Here is a 15,431-nt window from a genome sequence, read left to right on the forward strand (position 1 = left end):
GGTGGCTCAGTGGTTTAGCGCCGCCTTCAGCCCAGGGCATGATCCTGGAGACCTAGGATGGAGTCCCATGTCGGGCTCCCTACATGGAGCTTGCTTCTCCCTCTACCTGTGTCTCTGCCTCTCTATCTCTGTGTCTGTCATGAATAAATAAATAAAATCTTAAAAAATAATTTTATATCTATATATTATATTGACTAAAAAAAGCTTATTTAGCCTTCAGTGTTAGTGAAATGCTAAATCTTGCCCCCCACCCCCACCCCCCGGGAGAAAATGACTGCAGCCAAACCAGTAATTAAGTGAAGGAAAAAAATGAATGGTTATTTTTTTTTATGAAAGGTTATTTTTGCAAATAGTAATGCTTGAAGAAAAACAGGTTTATTGTAGGAAGATACAAAAGTAGGTGGAGATTTGTGGAAATATAAAAATGAGGAGGTGAAGGACAATGAAAGTTGCTGACCCTGATGCCTTATTTTGTTTTACTTTTTTGTTACCCTTCCACTAGTATTTCAGAGTTGAGTCCACAGTACTCAGGAATTGACTTGACTCCTTGTTAGAGCAGCTAAAGCAGATGACATAAGCAAAAGCCTCTTGCTAGAGCAATTAATGAACAATGAGTGACTTTAAGCTAAGGAAGCAATATGAAGTCTGGATTTGGGCATTTCCCAAGCTGTGGTTCATGAACCCCAGGGTTTTACATACTTAAAAAGCAATAATAACCTCTTTATAGCTTCTATTTACAAAGTCAGTATTTTAAATTATTTAGTATTTATTTAAAAGGAGAACTTCTAGAGTGTAGCTGGCGAGCCATCATGGCAGTAGGTCTTGGATGTTGATACCCAAGCTCTCATCACTCAGCTGGTTTATTATTTGGCTCCTTAACTCATGCTAGCCTAGTGGCTTGATCATCACGTAGGTTTGTAAAAAAAAAATATTGTGGTAACATATACATACCATAGTATTTATCATTTTAAACATTCCTAAGTGTATAATTCTGTGGCACCAAGAACATTCATGTTGTATAAACCATTACCACTGTTTATACGCAAAACTTTTAAAAATCATCCCCAACAAAAACTCTTTCTCTACCCGTTAAGCAGTAACTTCTTTCTTCTCCTAACCCTTGCTCCTGGTAACCTCTGTTCTACTTCTGTCTTTATGAATTTGCCTATTCTAGGTACCTTACATAAGTGAAATCATATAGTATTTGTCTTTCTGTATCTAGTTTATTTCCCTGAGTGTAATATTTTCAAGGTAGCATATACGAAAATTGCATAGCTGAATGCATTATTCCATTATATGTATAGTCTACATTTTGTTTATCCATTCATCTGTTGATGGACACTTGGGTTGTTTCTACCTTTAATGTATTAATGTTTGAGCAACAAATACAAATGTAACCATGTAAGGAAGAGCAGTATTGCCACTTTTAGATTAAAACTCCCACAAGAAGATAAGCAGAACATCCCTGGTTCAGTTTTCCTGAGAATATACAAGGGCCTTTTTGGGAAAGTCCACAGGCAAGGACATGAGTGAGTTCTGAAAAGTAATAGGACTTAAAAGAGTTAGAACATTTCTGGTGTAGTACCGCGTATCCAGAAGAAATGTGGTTATAGCAACTATGTGTTCAGCCTCTACTATTTCAATCTCTCAGGAGTAGGTTAAAGCAGAACACTTCTGTGGAGTTAAATGAGTGTCCTTAGCTGATCTCAGCAGTAGAACATGTAGGAGAAAATAGGAACATCCACACAAGCCAAATATAAATAAAAATCTGGGTCATGTTCCCCAGGGCACTCTCTCTCAGATCTTTTAATTGCATTATAAATCCAATTTGTGCTATTGAACTTTTGGGTTCCTGGAAATTATTACATATTTCCATTCCAAGTTAGTATTTCATAATTTCTGAGTTAAATATTTCTTTATTCTGTAGTTTTCTAAGGAATTATAAAATGATTCATTCTTGCTTATAGTCTTGTGTGGCATTGTCTTATTTGAAGCCTTGTAGGTAAGAATTATAATGTAATGCTTTTTAAGTTCTCAGGGTATTACCTGGCATATAATTATTGTTTACGAAGGGACAGATAATTATTATTCTATCCCACCAACTCTTAATTACTTTCACATGTTTTTTCTTCTTTTACATTTTTTAAGTATTTTCGTCTGATCATAGACTCAGTGGGTTATTGATCACCATTAAGACTTGCAATAAAATTATAGTAATGAACTTATATAAAACTGAATATGAAAACTAAATGTTGGCTTCAGCTTAAAATGTTTTTGATGATCTCAGCATTGAAATCTTCACATAGGATTAGCTTTACTGTTTCCTGTTAATTGTAGTACTACAGCTTTTCATTACTCTCTTGTAATAAATTCTTATTAGGTGAAGGAAAGAAAGAAATGAGAAGTATTTTAATATTACATGCCAGTTGTGTTGGAGTGAAGAGCTTTGTTTCTCCAGATTTTTCTGTTTAGTACAGCTGATTAGAGCAATTAGTCTTGCCATTTATTGCTGTGACTTTTGGCTTGGAAATTAACAGGTAATGGTGTCAGCTGGATTCCAGTTATTCCCTGAAACTCTGGGATTCATGATTCATTTCCTAGAATTTAAGGCACGGTTTATGATTAACCATCTCTTACTATTGCTACCATATGCTACTTCTTTATATGCAGAAATCCTATTTTATAAACAAGGAAATTCTTTTAATTGTATGCCTTATTTCATTGCATTTATTGTCTACTTTCATAGCACCAAAAAAATGTGCATTCTGAAAAAAGTACTATCTATCTAGTGCAATATATCTATTGAATATCATGCATTTGTCAATATCAAAAAAAACTAACAAAATCTCTTTTTGTCCTCTATCTCTAGTGATTTCCTAAATAAAAACCAGGAGCTATTACAAGATTTATCAGAAGTAAATGATGAAAACACCCAATTGATGGAAATACTGAATACTCTGTTTTTCTTGCCAATCAGACGACTTCATAATTATGCAAAAGTTTTGCTAAAGCTTGCTACTTGTTTTGAAGTGGTAAGCTCCCATAAATATCTCATTTGGACTCTTGGGAAGCCAAGGATTATAGTTGTTTGGATTATACTACCCCAAGATCTCAAACTCCACTAATTTACTGTTTATATGTTTCTAATTAAATTATTTTTCTTCAAGAAAATGAAAGTTTGTAGGTAAATCTACTTCTCTTTGCTTTTGATTTAGTTTTTTCTTGAATTTTATCAAGATTAGTTGTATTCATTTTATGAAAAAACTGTCTAAAGTTGAGACCCAGTTACGCTACTTACTTAATAATTGTCAAAGTTTATTGAATCATACTAGTATAAGTTACACAGAGCTCCTTCAAACCCTGGCTTTCTGTATAATGAGATATGTGTAAGGCGGTGGAGTTACCACCTGGCCAAGACTCATGATAGACTCATGCCAGGTATTCAGGTCACCTTAGCATATGCTATGAGAAATCACAGTGTTACAGGATTTTCTCAAATGTTAAGTGGTCCACTTTCTATATAAAATTAGTTAGGTGGAGTCCTAGAAAATTAGTACCATTCTGGGATATGAGTGTATGTACACTAGTCCTGAGACATTTACCTTTGAAATTGTACTAAAACATATAGTTCATTTTGTTTCCACTCTGAAGGGCTCCAGAGAAACCATAATAATTCTAGGGTCTCTCCTATTTTAGAATCTTTTAAATGATGGAACTTACCTCCTTATTTGGACAGATTGCAGTCTCCAGAGTGACCCAGGAACTGATGTGGGCTTTTTATGTTTGATTTTACTGTGGTCTCATAGACCTTTTCTTTAGTCTGATTTCAATTTAACTCAAACTGGTGTAGTTTTAGCAATGAAGGTTTGAGCTATACAAATAACCCAATGAGACGGAAATGTCATCTCAGTGTCTCCTCAATCAAAGGTCTTCCCTCCTAGACCAACTTAGAACTTTCAGAGAATCTGATATTGCAGTGTTTCTAGTCTGAAGGGTCCTAATTCTGTGTAAAAAACAGACTCTTTAGCTTGGCATTTAAGGCCCATTATAGTATGATACCCTCTTTTGTTTCTAGCCTTACCTATTACCCTGTGTCTTACATGTTAGTTCAGATCCCTGGATATACATGTTTTTATTTCCTTCATGAGATACTCTACCGCCATCCTAATTATGGAAAAATTTCAAGGCCTGGGTCAAAAGTCATTTTATCATTAAAATGAAGCCCTCTCTGACTATACCATATTCCCTCCTCTTTTCATCTTTGAAAAATTAGTGACTCTTTTCTCTGCGCTTTGTTAGTATTGTCTTTCTCCATTATTCTCTTATCATGATCCCCAGGAGTGGGGATCAGAATCATCTGTGGAAATTTTTTCAAAATACATGGTCATGTTCCAAAACTAAATTGTTATGTACTAAGTCTCAGGTATATCTCAGACATCATATATACATATAAATTTCTCTAGATAAAAATAATACCTAATATTTACTAAATGCATTCCATGTGCCAGGTACTAAGCATGTTATATGTATTTATTTAACCCTCATGTCAACCCTGTGAAATAGATATTATTATGATCCCCTTTCTACAGATGAAAGAGTTGAGGCACGATTAAGAATTGGTCAAGCTAAAACTTATATTCAAGGGCTCCAGAGTCTGTTCTTTTAACCACTTTATATTGTCTTTTCTGATAGATAGCCTATTAACAAAACCCATTGCATTATTCGGGTATGTTGTATGTTTTTCTCTTTTCTGCCTTGTTTTAAGCTCCCAGAAGACAATGATTGTGCCTTACTTATTTTTTTATCCCTGACACTCAGCAGAATATTCTGTACATAGTACATTAAATGTTTTTTAATGAATGGAAAAAATGAGTATGAATCATTAAGAATTGTGGAATATAAAGTAATTACTCTTGAATGTGAGGGATCATCCTTTCGTTTCACCATCTACTCACTTTCCACCTAGCATAATAATAATAACCTGTTCCCTGGTTGGTTCTCCAGACTTGGTCCACAAATCTCTGGGGATTCTAAAGACCCTTTCAGAGGGCTCACAAAATCAGACTGTTTTCAGGACAATATTAAGACATTTGCTTTTCCATGGTATGTCTTTTGCACCAATTTGCAAAAGTAAAGATGGACAAACCTGCTGGCTCCTTAGCATGAATCAAGGCGGTGGCACCAAACTATACTCACAGTCATTGTGTTCTTTGCTGCCCTGCACTTGCAGTTAAAAAACAAAATAAGTAAAAATATGCTGGTTTAACTTAGAAATTATTTTGATGACACAGCAAAAGTTGTTAATTTTATTTAACTTCAACCACTGAGTATACATCTTTTTTTTTTTTTTAGGTATAATTGACATGTTACATTATATTATTTTCAAGTGTTGAACCTAATAGATGTAATTATTGTGATATGATCACCCAGAATAAATCTTGTTATCATCCATCACCACACATAGAAGTATATATCTTTTTAATATTTGGTGTGATGGAATGGAAGTACACAAAGTAGCTCTGCCGCACACTAAAGTATGGAGGTTTTTCAAGAAAAAGCATAAGATTAGTATTGTTTGGGTTGAGAGCTACTTTTTTTTTTTTAACTTGAAACAACAATTGACACATAACCATGTTTATTCATATTTGAGTATTAGGCAGATATTTTCTCAAAAATGAGTAAATGAACCTATATCACTTCAAAGAGAACAACTGACAGTATTTGTTGCCGATGATAAAATCTGAACTCTGAAGCAAAACAGTAAAATGTGGGAAACATGTATGTATCACTGTTGAGTTTGGTGGTTTCCCAGTACTTAACAATTTTTTCCTGATGAGATTGGTGATAATATTAACATGGAGCTTTTGATGGTGTATAATAAGATGTATCAACATTTGGAAGGTCTGTATAACTACATGAACCAGTATTTTTCCAGATATCTAATCCACATGCAGAGGTAAAAGATCTATTCAAAGTGTAAGATAGACTGGTGGATTTAATGTAATGGAGTACAAAAGTTTGATTAATGTAATTTCGGATTCCACATTTCAGCTACTTTTAAGAATCTACCACTTAAGAACTTTTGGTTTAGTTTCAAAGAATATTCACTATTATTTGAAATGGCTATTAGAATAATCCTCCCTTTCCAATTATGTATCCTTATATAGCAAGATTTTCTGCATATATTTCAACCAACAGATTGTATGCAAGAGATTTGAAAAACTATAGAACCATGCTACTTTTCATATGAAGCATTTTGTTATTTTGGAAAATAAAGTTATTTTTCATTTAAACTATTGTATTTGAAGTGAGTTAATAAGGATTTTATTTTTCAACTTTATTTTCTAATATGGGCAAATATCAATAGATAAACCCACATAAGTAAACATAGGCCAAACATTTGAGAATTCCTACCCTATCATGAGTTTTCTCCTGCTTTCCTCACTGATAACTGCCAGTGTTTGTTTCTTTCCCCTGGAGTTATTCCTCTGTTTTATATGTACATGTATATACTAGAATTTTTTGGAACCAATCTTCTTTCTGCTCAGCCCCCTCTAGTGCACCATGTCTGTTCTTCATTTGGATTTCTTCCCTAAATTTAATACTGTGTATATATACCACACTGAGGCTACAGATTCTGGACAATTGTTTTATATTCTTTTTCTCTCCCCTGCTCCCTTAATTATTGGCTTTCAGACATCTCCAGAATACCAGAAACTGCAGGATTCCAGTTCTTGTTATGAGTGTCTTGCTCTCCATCTCGGCAGGAAAAGGAAGGAAGCTGAATACACACTGGGCTTCTGGAAGACCTTTCCTGGGAAAATGACGGTAAACCATGCCAATAGTCATTACCCCAGCAAACAGCAGGCATATCCATAACAACTGTCATAATTTTCTCTATTCCTCATTTGTTTATTTATTTATTTATTTTCCTCATTTGTTTATGATAATGCTTTTAATGAGCCCTTTTCTAAGGGTGGTCTAAGGACCACACAATAGATGCTCTAAATCTCAACACCTACTCTCGTTTCTAGGAATCCTCCGAACACATACCACCTTTTGTTCATTTCTGTCTTTTTCTTAATTTCCTTTCAGCGCTTTTATTAAATGCTCAGATCCTGTCTAACTTTAGTTTTAACACCAAGCTAAGCTATGAGCGACAAATTCTCCTAAACATGATTTGTTGCCTTTTTTCATTTTCTCTTTGCATGTTAAGATAATTCTCATGGTTCAGTTATGTATCTGTTTTCAATTCTAGGATTCCTTAAGGAAGCCAGAGCGTCGACTGCTCTGTGAAAGCAGTAACCGGGCCCTATCTCTGCAGCATGCTGGGAGGTTTTCTGTGAATTGGTTCATTCTCTTTAATGATGCCCTGGTCCATGCCCAGGTATGCCAGATTTCTAACCTTTACTTAGTTAATTAAACCATTAGTTTATGTTAAAAATATTGTGATTTTGCCAAAATTATTAAATAAAAGAGAATGTTTAGTTTACATTTGTGGTATGGATCAAATTTCAGGGAGCTTTTCTGGTTTCCAGATTGAAAGTGAATATGAGCCATGTGAAGGGTCCTTGTAGCAGAGATGGCAAGACCCACTGGGATTAGCTATGTTATGGGGACTGTGTGATTGAGATGGTGGCACCCATGTGGACTTAACCATTTGAAAGGGGTTATATATTGTAGTAGAGACCCTAGGGCCTACATGAGCTTTCTCAGATGTGTCTTCACGTTCTTTCTTTCAGTTCTCCACACATCATGTTTTCCCTTTGGCCACACTATGGGCAGAGCCACTTTCTGAAGAAGCTGGTGGTGTGTAAGTGTGTCCCCCTTCCCTGACCCTCACCCTAATTTTCTCCCTGTGCTACGTAGGTAGTTTCCTTAGATGTGAAAAAAAGCTCAGGAGATCTCCCCATTCTGCATAATGAGGCTCATCTTCACAGCCTATAGATAGTAAAATGGACTGTTGTGAAGATCATGGCTGATCATGATAAGTGGTGGAGGGCTTCTTCATTGCTCACATCCACATTATTCAACACAGAGCAAAGAAACTCTGTGTCCTTTCTGTCTCCTACTCTGAGAACCAAACCTAGAACATATCTACATTTATAATTAATTGACTTCTGCTCCTCTTGAAATAAACAAGTTACTTTTCATATTTGAGGAGTGATACTATAATGACATGTTGTCATACCTACTGATATTTATTCTGTGACTGTTTTAGGAATGGCTTAAAGGTAACTACACCTGAGGAGCAGTTCACTCTCATTTCATCAACACCCCAGGAAAAGGTTAGTCCATTATGATATATATATATATATTTATTTTTTGGCCTGGCTACTCATATCTCTTATGCTAGGAAAGAAAAGATAAAAATTGTTTTTGCTTGGCTAATGATCCATAATTATGTCTGGTAAGTATTAAACCAAGACTATGGATTTGGTTTGTTTTTTTTTAAATGTGATATAGTTTTAAACGTACAGAAGGGAATTCCAAGAGCCAGTCAGCATTAGTCAATAAGAAAAGCATTAGGAGACAGAAAAATTATTCACAGCAAGGAAAGCTATCAGGATTTAAAGCAGTGCTTGATGAGTTGTTGCCTTAGGCTTATTGACATTTACTTTTTGTTCCTAGACTAAGTGGCTTCGGGCTATAAGCCAAGCTGTGGATCAGGCTTTGAGGGGGACAGCTGATCTTCCACCTTATGGAAGTGGCAGCAGTATTCAGAGGCAGGAACCACCCATTTCACGCAGTGCCAAGTATACTTTCTATAAGGATCCTCGCCTAAAAGATGCAACCTATGATGGACGCTGGCTTTCAGGGAAGCCTCATGGCAGGTGAAAATGTTTAAAATTTATGTGTGGGATCTGATTCAATACTGAAAAAGTATTGGTTATCTGAAACATTCATTGATCTGTATTATTTTTTTGCTTATGCATTCCAGAGGGGTTTTGAAATGGCCTGATGGAAAGATGTATTCTGGCATGTTCAGGAATGGCTTGGAAGATGGGTAAGAAGATTGTGTAAAACATAAGAGTAAACTCAGCTTTAGCCCCTGATGACATTATTATGTATTGAGAGTTATTTTCCAAACAAACAGATTTTTGTTTTGTTTTTTAGAAATGCATGCAGTGTACTAGGGCTTGCAGTGCAGGTGTGTGATCATGAAGAGGGTTGGGAATGTAGGATGCAGCCCTGATTTACCTAGAGTGAATCTTTTACCTTGATAACCTTGTGACCTCAAGTGACACAGCCCTTCTGTATGTTAAAATGGGACTGTTTTCTTTCCATTTCTCAGTGGTGAAGAACCTGGGGTAATATTGATGGTGAACTGGTGAGATAATAGTGTCCTTTTACACAAAGGACATAGAAAAATTTTCCTTTCAGTAGTGTTAAGTCATCTTTAATTTCTGTGATATGCTAAAGGAGAATTCTTCTAGACAATATATTATCCTAATGGTACTCAAGTGACGTTACTTTTGTATAAAGGTGTCATGTTTTCTAATACTGTAAAAATATTTGCATGATAAACTTACACCAACGAAGTATTTTGTGTCATTTTAGAGAAGTAATTTATTTTACTATATGAAAATTATTATATAAATTTGATAGATGATTTGTGTATGTGATGATGTAAATTTTTATGATGTCTTTTAATCTCCTTTTAATGGAATTTTAGAATGAGAGGAGACTTTAGATAATCTCATTTATTACCCTGCCATACATGGATGAGAGAGCTGGGTACTGGCACTTATCCAAGGTGATGTGGCTAATTAGTAGCAGAGAGGCTTAGGACACAAGTTTTCTGTTTTTCATTGAAGTTGGGGTGAAACATGTAATTGCTGTGAAGTGAGATTGAGGCCCCACTGCTCTAAATTTACCTGATAGCTTAGGTAATAGATACAGTTGAAACCAAGACCCCATGTGCCCCTTTCCTCCATAGGTAATCTTTTTCTGTTCTCCTTGTTAAAATGTTTATAAGTGCATATACATTTACTTTACTACTTTACTATAGGAAAGGTGAATATGTCCAGAATGCGTCTTCTCATGTCTTTTATTCTCCTTGGTAGATATGGAGAATACAGAATCCCAAACAAAGCATTGAACAAAGAAGACCATTATGTAGGCCATTGGAAAGAAGGAAAAATGTGCGGTCAAGGAGTCTATAGGTAATAACATTGGAAAGGTTGTTGGACTGCCATTGCTTTTTCAAAGAATCACATAAACTTAAATGTTTGTGTAATCAAAATTTTCAAGGAGCAAGTAAATTTAACTTACTCCCTTTATGACTAAAACTGTATAGAAAGTTTTCTTATAAAAGTAACTTTTACCTATCACAAGATGAAAGTATTAGGTTATTATTTAGTTTTCAACAAAACTATACAAACCTTAGAAACCATAGCTTTCTTATAGAATCTGCTAAATGTCTTTCTTATAAACTTCTATTTGTTAAACAGTATGGATAAAACCTATCTTTCAGAGATTACTCATTTTTTCATTTTCCCATGAGGGATTATTACACATTTTTCCACATGTTAACACAGAATACTATCCATGATGTCTTTAATTTTTAAGCTTCTTTCACTCAAATATGAAAAATTTTTATTGGTGAAAAATAATCATATAAATAAATAATTATAGCTACCGGTGAGACATGAGTATAATTTTGAATTTTTTGAACTTTGTAAAAGTGAGCATCAGAATTTAATGTGTGTGTGGTCTTCATTCTTTGTAACCACAGTTATGCCTCTGGTGAAGTGTTTGAAGGCTGTTTTCAAGATAACATGCGTCATGGTCATGGTCTCCTTCGAAGCGGAAAATTAACTTCCTCTTCTCCCAGTATGTTCATTGGCCAGTGGGTAATGGATAAGAAAGCAGGATATGGTGTCTTTGATGATATCACTAGGTACAGTATTCTTCTAATCTCAAAGTTGAGTGTGAGAGGACAAGGTTCCTATACTTCTCCAATAACTACAATGTTTTTATGAAGGCGAGGCATCTTACTTAGTATTGAGAAATTTTTTAATAAGAAGACATAGTATGGCATCATTTTATCCATTTGCTTATTAACCAAATAACAGATTATTTCTTATAAGATCAGGATCTTTCAAAATTAACATTGGTACCATTTTCCTTAAAGCTCTACATGTACAAAGCTTTTAGTGTTTTAGAGGTTACCAAATCTATTATGAAAAGAAGAACTTTTAAAATAATCTGTAGATAATAGGAGTATAAAAGATCAGAGAGAGCCAGTGGAAATTCCGTTTTGGGGTCATAGGATAGTATCTAAATACCTTTCTGCTTAGGTCTTTCAGTTAGGTCAGGGACTTGTTACCATGCCAGCAACCTGGGAGTCAAGCTTAAATTCAATTAACTAAACCTTGGGGAGGAATATATTTCTTTTGCCTCCATGTTTGATTTAGCCTGATTTGCTTTCGAACTTAATATATACTTTTTTCCCCTTCATGTTATTTTCATAATGTGGGATTTTAAAATTCATATATTCAGATGTTATTACTAAACTCCATGATTATTTAATAAGCAGTTTATACTTTATTTTCTTTTAGTGGAGATTAGTAAGAGTTCTCTAAATTTGAGTTTGTGAAGAGTGAGACTTCATATGATAAACCTTTGTTTTTTTTTTTAAGTTAGTAAATTTTGGGGTAAGAAAAAAATATGCATAGATTTGAGTCTACCTATTACATTTAAAATGAAGTTATAGAGTTGAATTATTGGCATTCCTTTTTTCAGTTACCAAGGACATACATGGAATATGTATATACAGACCTATGTCAGGTAGTCTGTATTATTAAATTCCTGAGAGAACATTACTACTACTCTGTATTCAGATGTCTTTTGCTACCACATTGCTCCGTGTTTGAGGAGACAGAGTTAATTATTTTAATCAGAAAAATGGAACAGATACTAACCTATGAGTGATGCTTGGAATCTCCCATGTTATAATTGTCTTTTTCTATCTCATCCTTCTCAGTTTTTCATTTCATTTCTTCCCTATTTCTGTACAGAGGGGAAAAGTATATGGGAATGTGGCAAGATGACGTATGTCAAGGGAATGGTGTGGTAGTTACCCAATTTGGATTATACTATGAAGGCAACTTTCACCTTAATAAAATGATGGTGAGCAGAATATTTTGCATGTAGTTACTAGTGACTTTTTTAAACTCCCATGGTCTTACTTTTAAATGATCATTTTATTAATGTTCTACCTTCTTAGTACTATTTTGTGTTTTAAGATTATGTAAGGCTTTGAGTGAATATTGCTGTACATCTTTTAAGTTGCTTTGCATTTTATCTTTTGTGATTTTTATTTTGTTTCTTCACATAGGGAAATGGTGTTTTACTTTCTGAAGATGATACTATATATGAGGGAGAATTTTCAGATGACTGGACTCTTAGTGGAAAGGTTGGAAACTAACTTTCTTCTTCCTCTAATACAATCTACTAACTTTTTCTTGACCTTTAAAAAAAAAGCTACCTTATCATAAAATTCACCTGTTTTATGAGTACATTTCAGTGACATTTAGTAAATATAAAGAGTTGTACACCATCACCACAATCCAATTTTAGATCTTTCACATCATCCAGAAGATTTGTCACCATCTCTTGAGCATTTGCAGTCACTCCCCTTTTTTACCACTAGGCCCTGACAACCTCTAATGGACTTCATAACTCTGTAGATTTGCCTTTTCAGGTTCTTTCTTATAAATGGAATCATATAATATGTAGGCTTCTCTGGGGTTTCCTACACTTTAATGTTTTTGAGATTTTCCCATATTTTGGCCTATGTAGCACTTCATTCCTTCTGATTGCTGAATAGTATCCTAAAACCACATTTGGTTTATCCCTTCACCAGTTGATGAGCATGGTATTATTTCTGACTTCAGACTATTATGATTAATACTGCTGTAAACATTGGAATACAACTTTCTGTGTGAACATATGTTTTCATTTCTCTTGGGGAAGTATTTAGGAGTGCAATTGCTGGGTTATATGGTAAATTGATATTTAACATATCAAGAAACTACCAACTGTTCACCAGAGTGGCTATATCATTTTACATTATCATCAATGTATGAGCAATCTAATTTCTTTAAAACTTTGCCAGTATATTTTTTATTTTCTGGTTTTTTCTTTTTGTCATTCTAGTAAGTGTGAAATGATATCTCATGGTTTTAATTTACATTTTCCTAATTACACAGCATATTTTCATAATAAGAATTAATGATTCCTAGATTTTCTTTGGTAAAGCACCTCTTCAAATATTTTGACATTTTAAGAATTTGCTTATTTATAGTCTTACTATAAGACTATAAAGGGTTCTTTATAAGGGTTCTTTGTAAGGGTTCTTTATATATTCTGGATATAAGTCCTATATCAGATATAGGATTCACAAATACTTTCTTGCAGTCTGTGGCTTCTCATTCTATTTTCCTATTAGTGCTTTTTGAAGCCCAAAGCTTTTTAACAAAGTCCAGTACATCAGAAATATTTTTATGAATCAGCCTTTTGATGTCATATCTAAAAAATCTTTGCCTAACTCAAGGTTGTTAAGATTTTCTTCTTGGGGTACCTGAGTGGCTCAGTCGATTAAGCATTGGACTCTTGTGTTTTGGCTCAGGTCATGATCTCAGGGTAATGAGGTTGAGCCTCATGTTAGGCTTCATGATCAGCGCAGAGTCTGCTAGAAAGTCTCTCTCTCCCTCTGCCCCTCCCTCTGCTTGTGTGTGCACATGTGCACGCTCTCTCAAGTAAATAAAATCTTTTAGAAAATTTTTTTCTTCTAAAAGTTTTATAATTTTAGCTCTTATTTTTAGTTATGTGATTCATTTTGAGGTACTTTTGTTTTAAAGATTTTATTTATTTATTCATGAGAGACACATGAGAGAGAGTCAGAGACATAGGCAGAGGGAGAAGCAGGCTCCATGCAGGAGGCCTGATGTGGGACTCAATCCCAGGACTCCAGGACCACACCCTGAGCTGAAGGCAGACGCTGAACTACTGAGCCACCCAGGCGTCCCCAGTTTGAGGTACTTTTGTATATGGTATGGGTTAAAAATCTGAACTGATCGTTTTGCATGTGGGTATCCAATTGCCTGAGCAACTTTTCCCATTGAATTTTCTTGACACCTTTTTTAAAATTAATTCACCATAAAATGTGATTTTTTTTGACTACTGAATTGTATTCTAGTGATCTACTTGTCTCTCCTATGCCAGTACCACACTGTTTTGATTACTATAGATTTCTATTAAGTTGTGAAATCAGAAAGTGTAAGTCTTCCAGTTTTGTTATTTTTAAAAATATTTTGGCTATTCATATAAATTTTAGGACTGGTTTGTTAATATTTGCAAAAAGCCTACTAAGGTTTTGATAGGAATTGTGTTGAATTTATAGATCAATTTGGGGAGAAATGCCATTTTTAATAATCCTGAATCTTCCAATCCATGAACATGGAACATATCTCCATTTATTTAGATCTTCTTTAATTTCTGTCAACAACGTTTATAGTTTTCAGTGTGTATCTCTTGCATAGGTTTGGTTAAATTTGTTCCTAAGCGTTCTTTTTAATGCTATTGTAAAGAGAATTTTTTTTAATTTTAATTTTTGGATTGTTCATTGCAATTATATAAAAATACAATTGATTTATGTGTTTTGTTCTTGTATCCTGAAACCTTACTGAACTCATTTATTCTGCTAGGGGTTTGGTATGGGGTGTGTGTGTGTATTTCTTAAGATTTCTTTTTTTTTTTTTTTTTAAGATTTATTTATTTATTTGACAGAGCACAAGTAGGCAGAGTGGCAGGCAGAGGGAGAGGGAGAAGAAGCAGGCTCCCTGCTGAGCAGAGAACCCAATGCAGGGCTCTGTCTCAGGACTCTGGGATCATTACTTGAGCTGAAGGCAGACGCTTAACCAACAGAGTCATCCAGGCGCCCCTATTTTTAGTTTTTAATTTAATTTCCTTGTATTGAGATTTCATTTCTTCTCAAGTCAGTTTGATAACTTGGTTCTTTCTAGGAATTTTTTTGTTGTATTGAAGTTATCAGATTTGTTGGTATAATGTTCTCTTAGTATTCCCTTGACCTTTTAAATTTCTTTAAGATTACTCTAATATTCCGGGCAGCCCGGGTGGCTCAGCGGTTTAGCACCGCCTTCAACCCAGGGCCTGATCCTGGAGACCTGGGATCAAGTCCCACGTTGGGCTCCCTGCATGGATCCTGCTTCTCCCTCTGTCCGTGACTCTGCCCCTCTCTCTCTCTCTCTCTCTCTCTCTCTCTCTCTTTGTCTCTCATGAATAAATAAATAAAATCTATTAAAAAAGATTAATATTCCGTTTCATTTTTTATTTTATAATTTTATATCTCCTTTTTTTCTTGATTAATCTAGTTAAATAACAATTTTGTGTATCTTTTCAGA

At 34.6% G+C, this 15,431-nt stretch overlaps 1 protein-coding gene across 4 annotated transcripts in view; it reads left to right on the plus strand.

Annotated features, from left to right (window-relative positions):
- Positions 1–15,431, plus strand: part of ALS2 (alsin Rho guanine nucleotide exchange factor ALS2) — a 70,528-nt gene that overhangs the window by 39,320 nt on the left and 15,777 nt on the right. For 3 of the 4 annotated variants that reach the window (XM_072813246.1, XM_072813248.1, XM_072813247.1), the window contains exons 13-23: positions 2,870–3,032; positions 6,697–6,828; positions 7,259–7,387; positions 7,743–7,813; positions 8,222–8,288; positions 8,632–8,834; positions 8,942–9,007; positions 10,068–10,166; positions 10,739–10,903; positions 12,024–12,135; positions 12,344–12,421. In XM_072813246.1, coding sequence (XP_072669347.1) covers positions 2,870–3,032; positions 6,697–6,828; positions 7,259–7,387; positions 7,743–7,813; positions 8,222–8,288; positions 8,632–8,834; positions 8,942–9,007; positions 10,068–10,166; positions 10,739–10,903; positions 12,024–12,135; positions 12,344–12,421 — 1,285 coding nt within the window. Of the gene's footprint in view, positions 1–2,869; positions 3,033–6,696; positions 6,829–7,258; positions 7,388–7,742; positions 7,814–8,221; positions 8,289–8,631; positions 8,835–8,941; positions 9,008–10,067; positions 10,167–10,738; positions 10,904–12,023; positions 12,136–12,343; positions 12,422–15,431 lie in introns of those variants that run through there. The other variant, XR_012025060.1, reaches the window with a different exon arrangement.

This window comes from Canis lupus, chromosome 36 (genome assembly GCF_048164855.1).
Source record: "Canis lupus baileyi chromosome 36, mCanLup2.hap1, whole genome shotgun sequence".
Classification (NCBI taxonomy): domain Eukaryota; kingdom Metazoa; phylum Chordata; class Mammalia; order Carnivora; family Canidae; genus Canis; species Canis lupus.